Source organism: Carlito syrichta, unplaced genomic scaffold, assembly GCF_000164805.1.
Source record: "Carlito syrichta isolate Samal-C Ts95f unplaced genomic scaffold, Tarsius_syrichta-2.0.1 Scaffold304053, whole genome shotgun sequence".
Taxonomy (NCBI): domain Eukaryota; kingdom Metazoa; phylum Chordata; class Mammalia; order Primates; family Tarsiidae; genus Carlito; species Carlito syrichta.
This window is the reverse complement of record NW_007248149.1, coordinates 142,917-158,896: the sequence shown is the minus strand read 5'-3', so window position 1 is coordinate 158,896 and position 15,980 is coordinate 142,917. Positions and strand designations below refer to the sequence as shown.

At 47.7% G+C, this 15,980-nt stretch overlaps 1 protein-coding gene across 1 annotated transcript in view; it reads left to right on the top strand.

Moving 5' to 3' along the window:
• Positions 1-11,877, top strand: part of RAP1GAP2 (RAP1 GTPase activating protein 2) — a gene marked incomplete at its 5' end in the record, with an annotated part of 50,586 nt that extends 38,709 nt beyond the window's left edge. Inside the window, 6 exons of the mRNA XM_008059441.1 lie at positions 1,265-1,378; positions 1,652-1,766; positions 2,211-2,337; positions 5,958-6,034; positions 6,430-6,468; positions 7,410-11,877. Of these exons, the coding sequence (XP_008057632.1) occupies positions 1,265-1,378; positions 1,652-1,766; positions 2,211-2,337; positions 5,958-6,034; positions 6,430-6,438 (442 nt within the window). The remainder of the gene's footprint in view (positions 1-1,264; positions 1,379-1,651; positions 1,767-2,210; positions 2,338-5,957; positions 6,035-6,429; positions 6,469-7,409) is intronic.
• Positions 11,878-15,980: the final 4,103 nt, after the last annotated feature.

The window sequence follows — 15,980 nt, the reverse complement described above, 5'->3', positions numbered from 1 at the left end:
GAAAATAATTTGGCAGTTTCTCATCAGGTTAAACCTAGAGTTACCATATGACCCAGCAATTCCACTTCTAGGTATATACCAAGAGAACTTAAGACAGTTGTTCATGAAAAACTAATATATTAGTACAACTAGTACACAGATGGTCACAGCAGCATCATACATCATAGCCAGAACTAGAAGGAATACAGGTGTATGTTCAAATAGATAAGTAAAACTTGATCGATCCAGAAAATGGAATAGTATTGAAATGCTGAAACATGCTACAACTTAGCTGAACCTTGAAAGCATTATGCTAATTGAAAGAAGCCAGACAAAAATACCACAACATGTTGTTTAATTCCATTTATATGAAATATCCAGAATAGGCAAATCCATGGTTAATAGTTTAGGGATTGGAGGAGGTAGGGAAGAATAGAGAGTAACTGCAGGTGGGTCCAGTGTTTCTTTTAGGGGTGCCAAAAATGTTCTAAAATTAGATTGTGGTGATGGTTGCACAAATCTGTGAATATACTAAAAACCATTGAGTTGTATACTTTAAATAGGTGAGTTATGTGATATGTAGATTATATCTCAATATTACTATTATAAACAAAGTGCATTGAGGATAGGGCCATCCTGTCTCCAGCAGCTAGGACAGGTTAAATCATGGGTACTAGTACAAAGTCTTTGTTAAACTACAGGAGAAAGAAACTCTTGGACCCCTGGGCTGAGAGTAGCCTTTTGCTTCCCAGTACCCAGGGTTGCCTTGTTACATGGATCCAGGGAACTTATACTGTAGCCTATATAAAGAGTATCCCCCAGGGCTATATAGTAGGTGGCCCTTCTGACATCGCACCAGGAGTCCATGCATATTAGAGTGTTTCCTGCTATGGGGGTAGATGTCATAGACCCCACTCCACTCCCTGTGTGGCTCTCTCTTGATTTATAGCTCTTCCAGGTAGGACAGCCAGCTTGGGTAAGGGATAGACTTGGGCTAGAGGCCAGAGGTCAATCCAGGACTCCTGCTTGGTAGTTCTGGACTTCACCCATGAACCTAGAGTAACCCCTATTCCAGGGAGCAGAAAACTCTGCTGTTTGCCAGTCCCAGGAGCTTGGGTGGGAAGGAAGTTCTGGTGGCCATGCTTTGGTAGGTGGCTCTCTGACCCCACAGTCTCCCATTGTGTCCATAGCTGGCAGGCAGAGGCTTTGCCTTGGGCCTGAGGATGAGGTGGGGGATTAGGGGCTACCTCCGTGGCTTCACTCCTCTTTATTCTCATTTTCTCAGTGACAGTGCATCCAGCAACCCCAAGACCCCGGATGGCGGACACTCTTCTCAGGAGATAAAGTCTGAGACCTCATCCAATCCCAGCTCTCCGGAAATCTGCCCTAACAAAGAGAAGTAAGAGAATGAGTGGGAGGGAAAGGCTGGCTTTAGCCATTTGGAGTGCCTAGAGGAACATGTTCTCTGCCTCCAGACAAGCTGAGAGTGACCGTCCCTTGCCCCTGGAACTCTCTGAAACACAAAGGGTGACAGGCAGGGGCACAGGGAACTGCCTACAGGCAAGCTGACATCTTCATTGGACCTGCCCTGCTATGGGTCCCAGGGAGGGCGTGTAGGGTGGAGGACTCTCGGCATGTGACCAGGGCTTGCCTTGCTTCCTGTTCCCTCCAGGCCCTTCATAAAGTTGAAGGAGAATGGCCGAGCCATCTCCCGCTCTTCCTCCAGCACCAGCAGCTTCAGCAGCACCGCAGGGGAGGGCGAGGCCATGGAGGAGGGTGACAGCGGGGTAGGTGTCTCCTGTCCAACCTCAGGGCCCAGTCACCCACCCTCTGTACATTATAAGAGCTACTGTGGGTAGAACCCCACTTTAGTGTGTTCATCACCACTTCCTGGGAGCAGTGGTTGAGGGGGGATCTCTCTTAGAGTGACATGACAGCAGCTGCAGAGGGACAGGGACCAGACACTGTGGGATATCCCTGCCGTGGGGTTGCTGGCTGGAGCAGTGAGGGTCCAGTGCTCCGTGGGGCTGGGTCAGAGGCACCTTCTGGAGGGGGAGAGGTTGGAACCAGGGTTGAAGGCGGCAGGAAAGAAAGAGCAGGTCAAGTGGGGAAGTGGGTCCAAGTGACTGTCCTGGGCTTACAGGGACCTATTTCAGGCCTGCCTGGGCATGGGCCACCCTGTGGGGCTGCTGAGGGTGGGCCAGCCTCACTCACCCAGCCTCTCTCCCCAGAGCAGCCAGCCATCTACAACCTCGCCCTTCAAGCAGGAGGTGTTTGTCTACAGCCCGTCCCCGAGCAGCGAGAGCCCCAGCCTAGGGGCAGCTGCCACCCCCATCATCATGAGCCGGAGTCCCACGGGTCAGTGACATTTGGTGGTGTGTGTGTGTGTGTGTGTGTGATGTAGCTGGGAAGGTGGGGTGTGTTCTGACTACTGTTAACAGGGCATGTGCCCCAGACATGCTGAACTGGCCAGTTCCCACTCCTCCTCCAAAGTGTTAGGCCCTCAGTTCTGCTAGCTCACTTCATCTGTTCACCAACCATAACAGGTTCATTTTCTTATTCTCCTCCCCCCTTACATATAGAGAAACTGAGGCTCAGAGAGTTGAATGACTTGCTAGAGATCCCATATTGGAGGAGTTAGAATTGGGTGGTTAAACAGCTGAGGGCTTTCCACTGACCCCTCTTTCCAACCCACCAGTGTTCCAGGCCCCGTTTATAGCAATGATCCTGATAACACAAGGCTGAGAGTATCCAGGTGGAGGGGACAGTATTGGAAAAGCCGAGAGAAAAGGAGATACTGAGTGTTCTGGAACCAAATGTGGTTCAGTGTGACTGGAGTTCACGCAGGGGCAGTGTGAGAGAGGAGTGAGAGGTTAGAGCGATGGCCGGCTGGGACCACCATGGAGACCCTGGTGAAGATTCTGCATTGGAAGCTCTTAAGCCTTTTGAGGTTCTTAAGTAGAGATGACCAACTGGACTTGAGAAAGACCCATTTGGTGCCTATACCTGTTGAATGTAGGAATTAGTGGGGAACAGGGGGAGAGAACAGTGAGGAGTGAAATGGCCATGGGAGAAGCATGTGGGTTCAGGAGTGTAAAGAGGTAAAATCTACCGGGGTTAGTAGTGGTAGTTTAGAGAGAGCAGGAGTCTTGGCCTTTCGGAGTTCTGTGACCCCTGAAGTTGGGCAGAGTAGGTGGAGCCAGCTCTGGGGAGAGGGTGAAGGGCTGGCACCTGAGGGTCACCTGATATACCTGTGTGGTAGGCACTGCTTGGCGGGTGGTGCAGGTGCCAGGAAAGCAAAACCTTGGTCTCCACCTTTCAGGAGGACAGTATAGCGTGGGGCAAGAGCAGGTCTCTGAGCTGGGTCCAAATCCTGGGCATACTGCTTATCGGTGATGTGACACTGGGCAACTCACTGAGCTTTTCTGTGCCTCAGTTTCTCCAAGCAAAAAGTAAAGGAGAGGGGGAATACTAGTTTTTATCTTAGAGGATTGGCTGTGTGAAGATTAAATGAGCATATGCTTGTAAGAGATATAGAACTGTTGATGTGTTTACTAAATAACTGGAATAAAACAATACTGTAGTCAGTGGTCTTCAACTGGGGACAGTCTTGCTCTCCAGGGGATATACGGTAATGTCTGGAGATGTTGATTTTCATGGTGGTGGGGGGGAATGCTGTTGGTGTCTAGTAGGTGGAGGCAGGGATGCTGCTAACAATGTACAGGACAGTTCCCACCACAAAGCATTATCTGGCCCCAAATGTCAGTTGGTTGAGAAACTAGTCAAAATGATGGAAACATGGAAGGGGCCAAGGGGCCATCAGGGTGGCTTAAGCCACAATGTTCCTGGGGTTCTCCAATTATGGGGTGTTGGCAGAAGGGGACGTGCAATGCCAGGGAATAAAGGGAAGATCCTGGTCCCAGAGCAAATGTTCCTTTGTGTCAGTGCTTCCTAGTTAGTGGAGCAGTTGACATGATTCCTCTCATTTGGACCTCTGTGGTTGGGCAGCTATGGACTTTGGTTCTAATTTTGGCTACGGCATTGACAGGCCTACCACTCGGAGTCTTAGTTTCCTCATCTATAAAATGGGATAGTAATACAAATTCCATTCTATGGTTTTTAAATAAGGTCTAATTAAATATTAAAGGAATACATGAAGGAATCTGTAACCAAGCTTGGCTCCTCCTTGGCATTCAATAAATATAAAAGTAAATAGTATTTCAAGTAAAGAGAGTAACTTGCTGAGGGTCATTCAGGGAAGAAGGGGCCCTGCAACGGGTCTGGCATCTCTTGCCTATGCTTAGCATACCATGGTGATGCTTTCCCTCCATGCAGTATTTAACCCTGATGGGCTGCTTTTTACTCCTAGCCCCACACAAGTTGTGCTGGGTACCAGCAGGTTTAGGGTAGGCTTGGGGAGATCTGTAAACCCATTTTAGGCTGTTCAGCTGAGTCTGGGGAAGAGGCAGGGCTGAGGGGAGGGAGGAGGGAGGAAGCCTGGGAGTGCCTGACATTTAGTTTTGCATGATTTCAGGCCATTTCATACCTGGGCTTTCTGGGGGCCCAGAAGAGGATGGCAGGTCACACAGCTCATAGGCTGGGGTAGAGCCTTCTATTCAAAGCACCAAGAAACAGTCAACAGCCTCTAGGAGGACTGTGCTAAGTTGTAGTTTCCCTTGGCGGGCAGAGAACGAAAGCCAAGTGGCTCTCTTGCCAGTGGTGTAGTGGTAAATGTTCACAACTGGCTCTCCTGCCACACACACACACACACCTACACAAGTGTGCAAACACACCCATTTATCATAAGATGTACTGATATAATATTCTTTACTATAAATGCTACATGTCAATTTGATTTTCACAAAGTACTTTCATTGATATTTGCCTAATCTGCATGTCTGTATCCAACTTAAGGTTGCAGATGAGGAACAAATGTAGTTCCAACATGAATGTCCACTGGCATTACTGTGTATGTTAATGAGCATTTTAAATTAAGAGAACTTAATTTATTTGTCAGTGACATGAGCAACTTCTTTGCTGAATCAGATAATAGTTTTCAATATTGAAAGAATATTTATCACCTTTTTTTGTGCTTATCACAATGAAATGGCTACAGATATAACACATTTTCAAATTGAATCTGTATTATTTTATCTATTAGTTTCATATATATATATGTTTTGAGTTGGAGTCTTACTCTGTCACCCAGATTGAAGTGCAGTGGCATGATCATGGCTCCTCACAGCCTTGACCTAGGCTCAGGCAATCCTTCCACCTCAGCCTTCTGAGTAGCTGGGACTACAGATGTGTGCCACTACACCTGCCTGATTTTAAATTTTTTTTGTAGAGACAGGGTCTAGCTATGTTGCCTAGGCTGGTCTGGGATTCCTGGGCTCAAGCAATCCTCCTGCCTGAGTCTCCAAAAGTGCTAGAATTACAGGTGCTTTCTTAAGTATAGACAACAAAATCATAAGTTTCTTAAATATAGGTAACAAAACCCTAAGTCAAACTCTGCTTTTTGTAGCATTTGCTAATTTTTGTTGTGTAAATACTCCTATCGTGGCTAATCTTAAACTACCAATGTGACGTCCCTGAACGTGGGAAGAGAAGCACTTGTAGCCATCATCATATGGATACAGTAGACAGAAGAGCATAGATAATAGTAAAGTGTAGTAAAATCACTAGCAAGGGGTGAATTTTGAGTGTCTATTACCTTTGTTGTATATAATTTATTGAATTGTAAGCTTACATTGTTTAATTTTTAGAAATGGCCTGCATTTAATCAGATTACTCCATTTCTCAAAACTTAAGAGTTGGCTCTATGGATTGCTAAAGGCCAGAGAGAGTTGCCTCATGGAGAGGAGGAGACCCCCTTCTCCTGGCCTTCCTGGCCAGTACCCCTTCCCCCACCCTGCCTAACAGCCTGAGTGACTGCTACAGCTTCACCCTCTTTTCATGGACATTCTTCTTTTTCTTAGATGCCAAAAGCAGAAACTCCCCGAGATCTAATCTGAAATTCCGCTTTGATAAGCTCAGCCATGCCAGCTCTGGTGCGGTAAGAACATGGGGAATGGCTTCCCATATCCCACATTCCTCTGAAAGCCAGCCTTCTTTTCCATGGGCCAGAGGAAGAGGGCCTCAGACATGCCATGGGGGGCTCTTGTAGGAGGCAGGGGAAGGAAAGCTTTTTTCGGATTTGTTCCCACCCTGTGCAGTCTGGGTCAGAGGGTCACCAGCTACCTTTGCCACACCTCCTGAGTTAGAGCCACACCCCTGGGCATAGCTATACCCAGTATGAATTGTGAATGTTGGCTCTGGGGGCCCTGGGCCTTCAGACCTGAGCTCCTCAGATTGTGGAGAGCTGAATGCACAGAAGCTGCACTTGGCGGGGTGGGGGGGCGGTTGTTATCTGGTTATTTGAAACTCTTGTATGGATGTTTCTTAAAACAGGGTCACTAATGTGAAAGGGGAGTCCTTCGCCTGTCCAAGGTGAGTTGAATGAGCGTCCCACTGTGGCCATGAAGGGGGGAGTGTGTTTCTTTAAGATTAAGGTACTTGGGGCCTTATAAACTCTGAATGACCAGAGAGCTCCTGCAGCCAGGGAGAGCCAAACAGTTGCCTCATTCCTGAAGCCCTGTGATGGGGAGGAGGTGCAGATGGCTTTAGGTGAAAATGGAAAGGGTTACCCAATAGGATTGGACCAGACTCACTAACTAGGTTTCCCTCCCACTGGAGGGCGACTGGTTCCAACAGGCAGAAGGGGCAATAGCCCCGAGCCCCTTCCTTTCTTCCTTCCTTCTACTTTCCTTTCCGGAGGGAGGGGGTCCTTATTTGCCCCCTTGCTTCCCTGCTGTCTAGCAGCCCTCCCTCCTTTGTCTCTAGCCAAGTGTGTCCTCCATATGTGCCAAGAGAGGCCCCTGCCCAGTCAGCACTGTGAGGGACAACCCCGAGGGGCCTCTGCTCCTGGCCTCTGCCAGGGGTTCAAATGCTTCAGCAGCCCAGCTCGCCACCATCGAGGCCTGAACTCCTACTGGTGAGGTGATCAGAGTCACCAGAGACTCCCTTACCCTCTCCCCACATGGAGCTCCAGGGTTAGGAGTCACAGTTGGAACTAAGGAGCAGAGTACAAGTGAGCCCACTTTTATGTTAAACCTGATTTGTGGGGAAAACAGAAGATAGCATGGGAATGTCGGCATTCATTTCCAGTGCCCTTCATGTACTTCAGAGGCCAAAGTAAGGTTTATGCCCAACTTCTCGGCCTGTATGAGGTAGGGCACCCTTGTATCTGGCGCCCTCCTTGTCCTAATTGTACTGAGTAGGCTGTAGCCATGGGTGGGTGCATTCCCTTACTCCTGAGGTCTGCACTCACAATTCCTTCCTTCCTTTACTGAATTTTTGGTCATCATCTCCCTCCTCCTTGTCTCCTCCAGGGAAGCCCCAGTTGTGTCCCGGAGAAGGCTCCTATTCCAGCAGTTCGGGGGTGCCGTCCACTACTCTGACTGTCACAGGCCTGCTGCCTCACCGGCCACCTGCCCAGATCCATTGTCTGTCCAAGTGTCCTGGCCCTGTCACAGCCCCACCAGCTCCCTCACTAACACACCTTCCAAGCACCTCCCCATCTCTGGACAACGCCTCATTCCTCGAGGCTCCCTCTGCCCCTGACCCCCAGTGTGACATCTATCTGGGTCATTTATCATCTTGTTTAGTCTACAGAGGACAAGAGAGTTGAACAAGGAGGGAGCTGGGGGCTCAACCAGAGACTGGGAAGCTGGTCTGCTTCAGAGACAAAGAGTGGGGAACAGAAGCCAACAGCAGGACATAGCGCCTTGGCCAGGGCTTTGGCCATGAGGCAGTACCTTCCCAGGCATGGCAGGCAGGGTGCTCCACCACCATGAATGCACTCAGTGGTGGTGGAGGGGCCGCTTCTCCAGGAACCGAGGTTTGTAGCATTCTCGAGCTGTCCTGATCTCTGGAGCGCCAAAACACCCATCTGCTTCTGTGCTAAGAATGTCTTACCCATCTGTTGACATGGGCCCAGGGCTACACTCCCTGTCGCCAGTGTATCCTGAGCAGGGCTTGGGCACTTGAAGCCCCGAGACAGAGCTGGGCATGTCTGGGACTGGCGCCACACAACACACTTCCTTGATTGTGGTTGAAGCTTTTTGCCCTCCTGATTTCACATGGGCCCCTGATCATCGGGAGAAGCCCGATGGCAGCCTCTTTCCTCTGAGCAGATTTTTTCCCCACGAAGTAGAGGGAAGCTGGGAAGTGAGAAGGAAATCAGGGAAAGCGAATGAGCCAGTGCTGGGGTGTTGGCTGAGGGACACCTCAGGGCCTAAGGGCAGGGCTTGGATCCAGGTCTTTGCTGGCTGTGGAGGTTCACGGAAGACATAAGTAGTTATTTAACTCACTGCTTAGGTGGAGGCAGAGAGGTGAAGTGAGGGTTGATGTGCTGGTTTCTGATCAGGCCCATATGTGGGGGTTGAACTTAGATATGGGGAAGAAGCACAGGAAATTTATGTTCCCAGCATCTGATGGCCATCCATTGCTGCCTTGGGGACTGTTTCCAGCTACTGTGTCCTTTGACCACATCCAGGGCTTCATCCCTCAACCCTCTTCTTCCCCTCTCCAACTGAGAGTCTTTAAGCAGTTTTCACATCTGTAGGATTTCTGTGACCAGGCCCCCATCTGGTTGTGGTTCAGAGATCACATGACACCTGCACCCTCAGCCAGAGCACCCTTCACTGGGGTGGGCTGGCTCGTTCTCTGAGGACCAGCCCCTTCTGGGTTCCCCCCCATCCAGTCTGTAGTATCACAGGGCATTTCTGCTGATGGGACCCAGTTGGGTTTAGGTGGGGGCATCCTCTAAGTAAAAGATAAAGTCTAAAGAGCAGCCCCTTGGAGGTGCTGCAGCTTCCAGGGGCCTCTGGCACAGGCTGGCACAGGGTTGCAAGGTGACACTGGCTGGGCTTCTGCTTTAATGAGTAGATGAAGAGGATTTCTAACCAAATACTTTATTTACATGGGGATCTGGACCTATTCCCAAGTCAAAGATATAAATGTACACTTTTTTTTAATGATATTGTGACAGTTTCCCCATTGCTTTTGTCAGTAGAACACAATTTTGATCCTTTGCTCCCCCTCACCCCGACTCCACTCATGAGGAAATTAATTGGCTTCTGTTTGCAAGCTGGAGGGACTTCTCCCCTCCCACTGCATGGGAAATGTGTATACGTCAGGCACTAGTCTGGTAAAATTTATTCTAGTTAGAAGGTCAACAGAGTATCTGTTTGGCTTTTATTAAAAGTCACCGTAGCAGCACCCACTGCTGGAAGAAGGCCTATAGATTCTGGCAGTATTTTGTTGGCTGGTTTCTGAAGGAACTTGAAAGGTAAAACTGCATTTCTTTAAAAAACAATTGCATGGTTCTGACCTGCCTCTCTGGATGGCTAGTATTTACATTGCTTGGTGGTTGTGCTGTGTTGCATCATGGTCTGAGGGCATCTGGAGTTTCCAGGTTGTCCTCATGCTGTCTCATTTGTTAATCCCATACCTACCTGTCCCCATTGCTTTGGCTGCTCCCCTGCACCCCCCTACCTTCTGGGAGGGCTTTGCTCCTGCCTCTGAGCTAGTGGACTGATGGCTGGGTGTGTCCAGAGGTACTGAGAGGCACCGGTGTGCTTCTGAGAAGCTTAGACCTGAGATGTGGTCTCCACCCTCAGTTTGCTATTGGGGTGCCCTGGGTGGGATCCCAAATGCCCCTTTCCTCTGGGTCATGCCTCGTCATCCCTAGAAGGTGCATCCTATGGCCTCCAGCGTGTGCACTGCCAGCCCACCTGAGGTCCCAGTGCCGAGAGGAGGAGGAGAACAAGGATGGGCCAGTCTCCCCTCGCTCCTCTGGACCACGGGGCAGGCAGCTCAGGTTCCTGGAGGGCTGTTTTCCCCATGCTCTGTTTATATCTGTTCTGATCCAAAATGCTTGTCCTTTTATTGCTGTGCCCAGTCTTGGAGCTCAAAGATTTGCTGAAGCTCATGGGCCCTTGTGACTAGACTCATCTAGATGGTGCTCACCCTGGTATTTGAGGCATTTTCACTGTGATCTCCATGAGTGGGTGTTTCCCTATGTCTCTGGCTCTGGCAACTGCCTGACTCACTGAAGAAACTACTTTTCAGGCACTGTAGGGCACCCATATGTCTCCAGTTCAGTTGATGCTTAAAAACAGGCACAGAAAAGCTCGAGGTAGAAGGTGTTAGCTAAAGTTTCTGTCTGTGCTAATCAATGCAAAATGGCATTTCTTGAAAACTACTCTGTGGTTCAGTTTTGTCAGCATCATCTCAATGACCAAGGCTTCTGGTTCCTTTCAGCATCTCATCCAACCATGTCGTCATCCAGATGAGACATCATCTCATCTCATCCAGATGAGACCTTTGCTCAAGTGAGGAGAAGGAACTTGCTTGAGGTCACACAATCAGCTATTGGTAACGCTAGGATTAGAACACAAATCCCAGGGTACTTTCCTCTGCACTACCTGCGTAGTTGATTAGAATAAGTGGCTGGGGTCCTGGGTTTCCTGGGGCCCTGGGTTTTGGGGAAGCCAGTTAGCCAGTGCCTTAGCCCTGACTGGGAGGTGTCAGCAATCAAGGATGCTGCTGAAGCCTCACTCTGCTTTTTTGCATCATGAGGGATGATCTCTTGGATTTTTCCAGTGAGAGCCCCAGGGTTTTGCATGCAGCTTGAGCAAAGAAAAAAAAAACAGAGGGAAAAAGGGATTCTGGTGAACTGCTCCTCAGTGATATCGGTTCTTCAACTCTAGTCTCTAATGGGGGTGGAGGCTGGGGCAAAGATGCTGTTAACCAACCCTCAGCTTCCCATTTCTAAATTAAGAGAAAAATAGTGAAAGAAAACTCTTCATTTCTCCCTGATTCTTAAACAAAGCTGGTTCATGAAAACCTGGACTCTAGTGACAGGGCAGGACAAGAGCCTGTTTCACTTTCTTACCCTGACCCTTTATGGTGCCAACTCAAACACTACCTTTTTCATTCACTTCTAAGTCAACAGAGACAGGTCTGGTTTGAGTAGTCGGGGGTTCAAGTAAATCTTATGGCTACAGGTGGCCGGCGGGGACCAGGACAGGACTAGCCATGCTCAGGACCCCATGGCTCCTCCCCCAGCCTCTAGCTACTCCTTATCAAGGGTGGGTCAGTAAGGCTTGCCACGACTGTCTCTGTAGCCTGACTGGGGGGCAGATTGTGGCATTCTTCTACTAAGCTCTGGTAGCTGTTTTACCACCAGCCCCTTGTCCACCCTGATCCCATCTCCCTCCTTTCAGCCGGGCCAGGTGCCCCTTTGGGAGGAAGAAGACAATTCCTGCTAGGGCCAAGGGCAGCAGAGCCCTGCCTGGTGAGAGGCCGTGGGGCAGCGGCTCTGTCCTATGTCTTACCAGCTCTGGGAGAAGGTGTTTGGCTGGAAGACTGGAATTTAATTGCCATCGTCTTTGATTTTGTGACATGTCCGCTTGGAAGGGTGAACCCCTCCCTTCCCGCTTCTTAGCATGTGTGCCAGCTCTCCCTTGTCATGGGTTACCCTTTGACACTCCAGCTTGGGGAGTGCTGACATTTCTGTGAAGAGATTCCTCTGTGTGATAGAACCTAAGAATTGTAGCTTGGAAGTGATGATCCATGTGATGATGACTTTTCTTTCTTTCCTCTTAGTGAGGAGGTGATTTGTAGACCCCGACTGCCTATGTAATGTAAATAGTGTACATTTAATTTATTGCTACAGTAGCATATTGTATTTGTTAATGTATAAAACAAATTCTAAAAGGTTGACAAATGTATATTTTGTTGCTTAAATGTGTCTTTGCAGAAATTGACAATAAATAAGATATTTTGTGTCCATCAGCATTCAAATTTATTTATAGGGGGCGCTGGGGGTGGAGCATCACCTTTTAGTTCACTGGAGGTCACATATTATCTGTCCTGTAGATGTGTTACTTTGGCCTGAAAAGTGTTTTTAAAATGTTGAATTTGTTGTTGATGTTTGAACAACTGACCACAGTTAAAGAAAATCCTAGGAATTTCACATAAAACCTGAATTATTTTGCTTCTCTTAAAAAGATCAGATGCTGGTGGCTAATGCTTATAATCCCAGCAGCTTGGAAAGCTGAGGCAGGAGGATCGCTTGAGGCCGGGATTTTGAAACCAGCCTGGGCAACATAGCAAGACCTTGTCTCTACAAAAAGTAATTAAAGAAAATTAGCCAGGTATGGTGGTGTACACCTATAGTCCAAGCTGCTCGGGAGGCTGAGGAGGGAGGATCACTTGAGCCCAGGAGTTTGAGGTTGCAGTAAGCAATGATCATGCCACTGCACTTCAGCCTGGATGACAGAGCAAATCTCTAAGAATACATACAAACATACATACATATCAGATGCTGAGTCTGCTGAGGCCTGAGTTGGTCAGAGCTCACTTGAGTCCATCCCTTTGCATGGGACCTGATTACACCACAGCCCCACCATTCCCTGCTGTGTTCCTCTCCAGCATTTTACTCATTCCTGTTACTTGCTTGGCCTCTGTAGGCACCTGAGTTTTAGACCCCTACTGTTCACTGATTTATCTCTCTTCTGCAATTTTCTTCCTTCTGCCAACTTTCTCAAATTCACTTCTTCAAGGATTCGTTTATGATTACATACATGCCCTCCCCTCCCCTCCTCCTTTAACTCCTGAATGGCCATTCTCTTGCGTACACTTTGCTTTACACTGTTTGGATATAGATTTAGAATATCTGCATTGTATTTCTTAAGCTTGAAGGCAAGGAACAGGTCTTTGTCTGCTGGGGCTTGATTTTGTGATCTTGGAAAAATTGCTTAACATGATTTGCATTTTCTTTTTTGATAGTTGGAAAAATAACCCACGTATGAAGCATGAGCATAAAAACGAATTCATAATTGGGAAAGCAATTTGAAAAAAATGACGTGTTATTCAAGTGCCAGAGATTTAGTATTAATAATCGGAGCAGCTGACATTTATTGAAAGCTTACCATTTACTATGTGCTTTACATATGTAGTCAGTTTTGTTATAACACAACATACAGTACTAGTTCCTTTTTGTTACAACACAACATACAGTACCAGTTCCTTTTTAGGAACTACACCACTACCACACTATGTGAAATTGTGCAACCACAGGGCTTAGGGAAAAAATGGGGTTAGAGACAACAAATTAAAAACTCTGTCAGTGACACATAAAAATAAAAAGACAGCAACATAAGGAAAATGGTAACACAATTTTAGATGTTAAATGATTAAGAAATACACAAATACTAAAGTAAGGAAGGCATTTTAGCTTGAAAAAGACCTGAAGTTTGCTTATGGAAGTGGTTGTTGGAAGGATTGTGAAAAGATGGAAAGAGAAGTTTTCTGAAATTGGTTGGCCAGTGGTGACATCAACTGTGGATGGGTGTGGCCCATGACACATAGTATACTTCGGTAGCTGGTAAATGTTGGAGGTGTAGTGTGTTTTGTGTGTGTTCCTACACAGCTCGATTTAGCCGGGTACTATTATCTGCATTCACCTAGTGTAGCTCATGGATGAGTTGCCTAATCTAAAGTACAGTTTACATTTTACTCAAATTCTTCCCTACTACAGCATTGCTCTGGACCAAATTCCCATTTTTCAAAACAAGGGTGATAGAACTGACTGTATTACCTCATTGAGTCACCTAAACAACCCATTAAGGCCTGTGCTATTCCTATTTCACTTAAGGGATCAGAATAAAATTTCAACTTGGAATCCAAATCTGATATGCTGACCTCAATATGAAGGTATGTTCTAGACTCGGTGGGGGGAGGTTCTAGATGCACAGAAACATGTCAGGTAATATGCAATCCAGCTCTCTTTGTTTTCCCTGCCCAACTTGGAGCTCCTGTCCTGGATCCTATGTCTGTAGCATTATGGGCTTCTGCCACCAAATGGAGTTGTTATTTTTCAGTTTTGGATTCCATCTGTTGAGTACCCTTGACTGCAAGTGAAGTGCATCTTTCACATAAACACTGCATGCTGGTCTGCACCTTGTGGTTTGGCTGCTTCCTGGGTTAACCTCTTCTTCCAGGAAGCTGGAAGGTTGAACATTTCCTGTGTGGGAAAGTGCTATTGGAGGCATGGACCTCATTCAGCTGGGGCGGTTCTGTCCCTCCAAGTCTTCAGACCCTCCCTGGGGCCTTGAAAGCTCACCTATTAGTCTGGGTGTCTGGGTTCAGATGTTCTTTCCCACTAGGTAGGCACTCCCAGTCTTACAACTCTTGAAATCTGTTTTGTCCACCTTAAGGTCCAACAGCTTGTGGCAGTCATTGGAAATCTCAGAGAGAGGGAGCATTATTCGGCCTATTCCAGGGAGGGGGAATGGGCAGGGAAAGTTTTCCTGAGGAGTGTGGTCAGGTGGTGCTCAGGTTTTCCCTCAATTTCATTTTATGAGTGAATCATTTTTTAGTGTCTAATGATGCTACCCACAACCTGTGCTCTGACCAACCTTGCCCTCTGGCTCTAATAACAATGTTGTAGTCCAATTCTATAACTTTGCAGTAACCATCAGTTATTAAAACAGTATTATTTCAGTTCAGACTCAGTTTGTTTAAAACTTCACATTCCATTCAAAGTCTTCCTCCTCAACTCTCCGAGGCAGTCTGACCTGGAGGATCCAGTGTTTTGACTTGGGGTGTGGTGAGGACTCCCTCCTTGACCAAACTTTAGTCAGGCTTCTCTGAGCCTTTTCAACTAGACCTCAACCTTGACCTGCCCTTGATTTTCAGAGCCCAGTTTTTTGTTTTTTTGTTTTGAGTTGGAGTCTCACTCTGTCGCCCAGACTGGAGTGCAGTGGCCGCTCCCGGCCACCGCAGCCTCGACCTGCTGGGCTCTGGCGATCCTTCCACCTCAGCCTTCCGAGTAGCCGGAATTACAGGCATGCGCTACCACACCCGGCTAATTTTTTGATTTATTGTAGAGATGAGGTCTCACTGCCCCAGGCGGGTCTCGAACCCGCAGGCTCAGGCAATCCACTCACCTCAGCCTCCCAAAGGCGCGGAATTACAGGCTGAGCCTCTGAGCCCGGCTCTGAGTCCAGTTTTAGCAAAGAATTATTTAAATCAGATTGAGAATCTCCCCACCCTTCATAGCCAACCAACTTCTACCCAGTAATTTTCCATCTAAGAAAATTATTCATTCTACCCATTGATATAAATCCCTACCTGTCCATGTGTCTAGAGATGCTTGCAGTGTTCCTCCCTCCTCCCATTGCAATAGTCTTGAATCAAGTTTACCTTGCCTGTTTAACTCTGTTTGGTGCCAAAAAAAAAAGTCCCCTTTTCTCCTCTATACTTCCACACCAGTGTTGAGGTAGGGAGGAGAAAGGCAAAAGAGATTTCTCATTTGGAGACTGCCCCTGGAAAGAGCACTGGTTAGTCCATCTGGGTACGAAGCAGACACCGAGACAGGAATAATAGTTATTAGGGGAAAGGCTTGTGAGGGAAAACAGGAAGAGAGAACTGGAGAAGTGTGGAAGAGCTGTCAGACCGTGATGCAGGTCTGACCCCATGTGAAGGAGAGATGGGAGGAAGGGAACTTGGATGGAGGCATCTTAGATGGAGAATAGTTCTAAGAAAAGTTCAGCAAGGCCACTGGGGAGTCCTACAGCCAAAGTTGTCCACCAGAGGAGTTCCAAATATCACAATAATGAGCCTAAAATTACTATTCCTGTTGCACTCAGTCACCAAGTTTGGGTTGTTGCAGTCTAAATCCAAGGCCTGAGGACTGGTGGGCCAATGGTGGAAGTCCCAGTCTGACAGAACCAGGAGTCCTGTTGTCTGAGGGCAGGAGAGAGTGAATGGACATTTACACAGCTTGAGCAGATTCTGTTCACCATTTTGTTCCATTCAGACCCTCAGCAGTTTGGATGGTGCCCATGCAAACTGGTGACGGCAGATCTTTTTTTTTTTTTTTTTTTGAG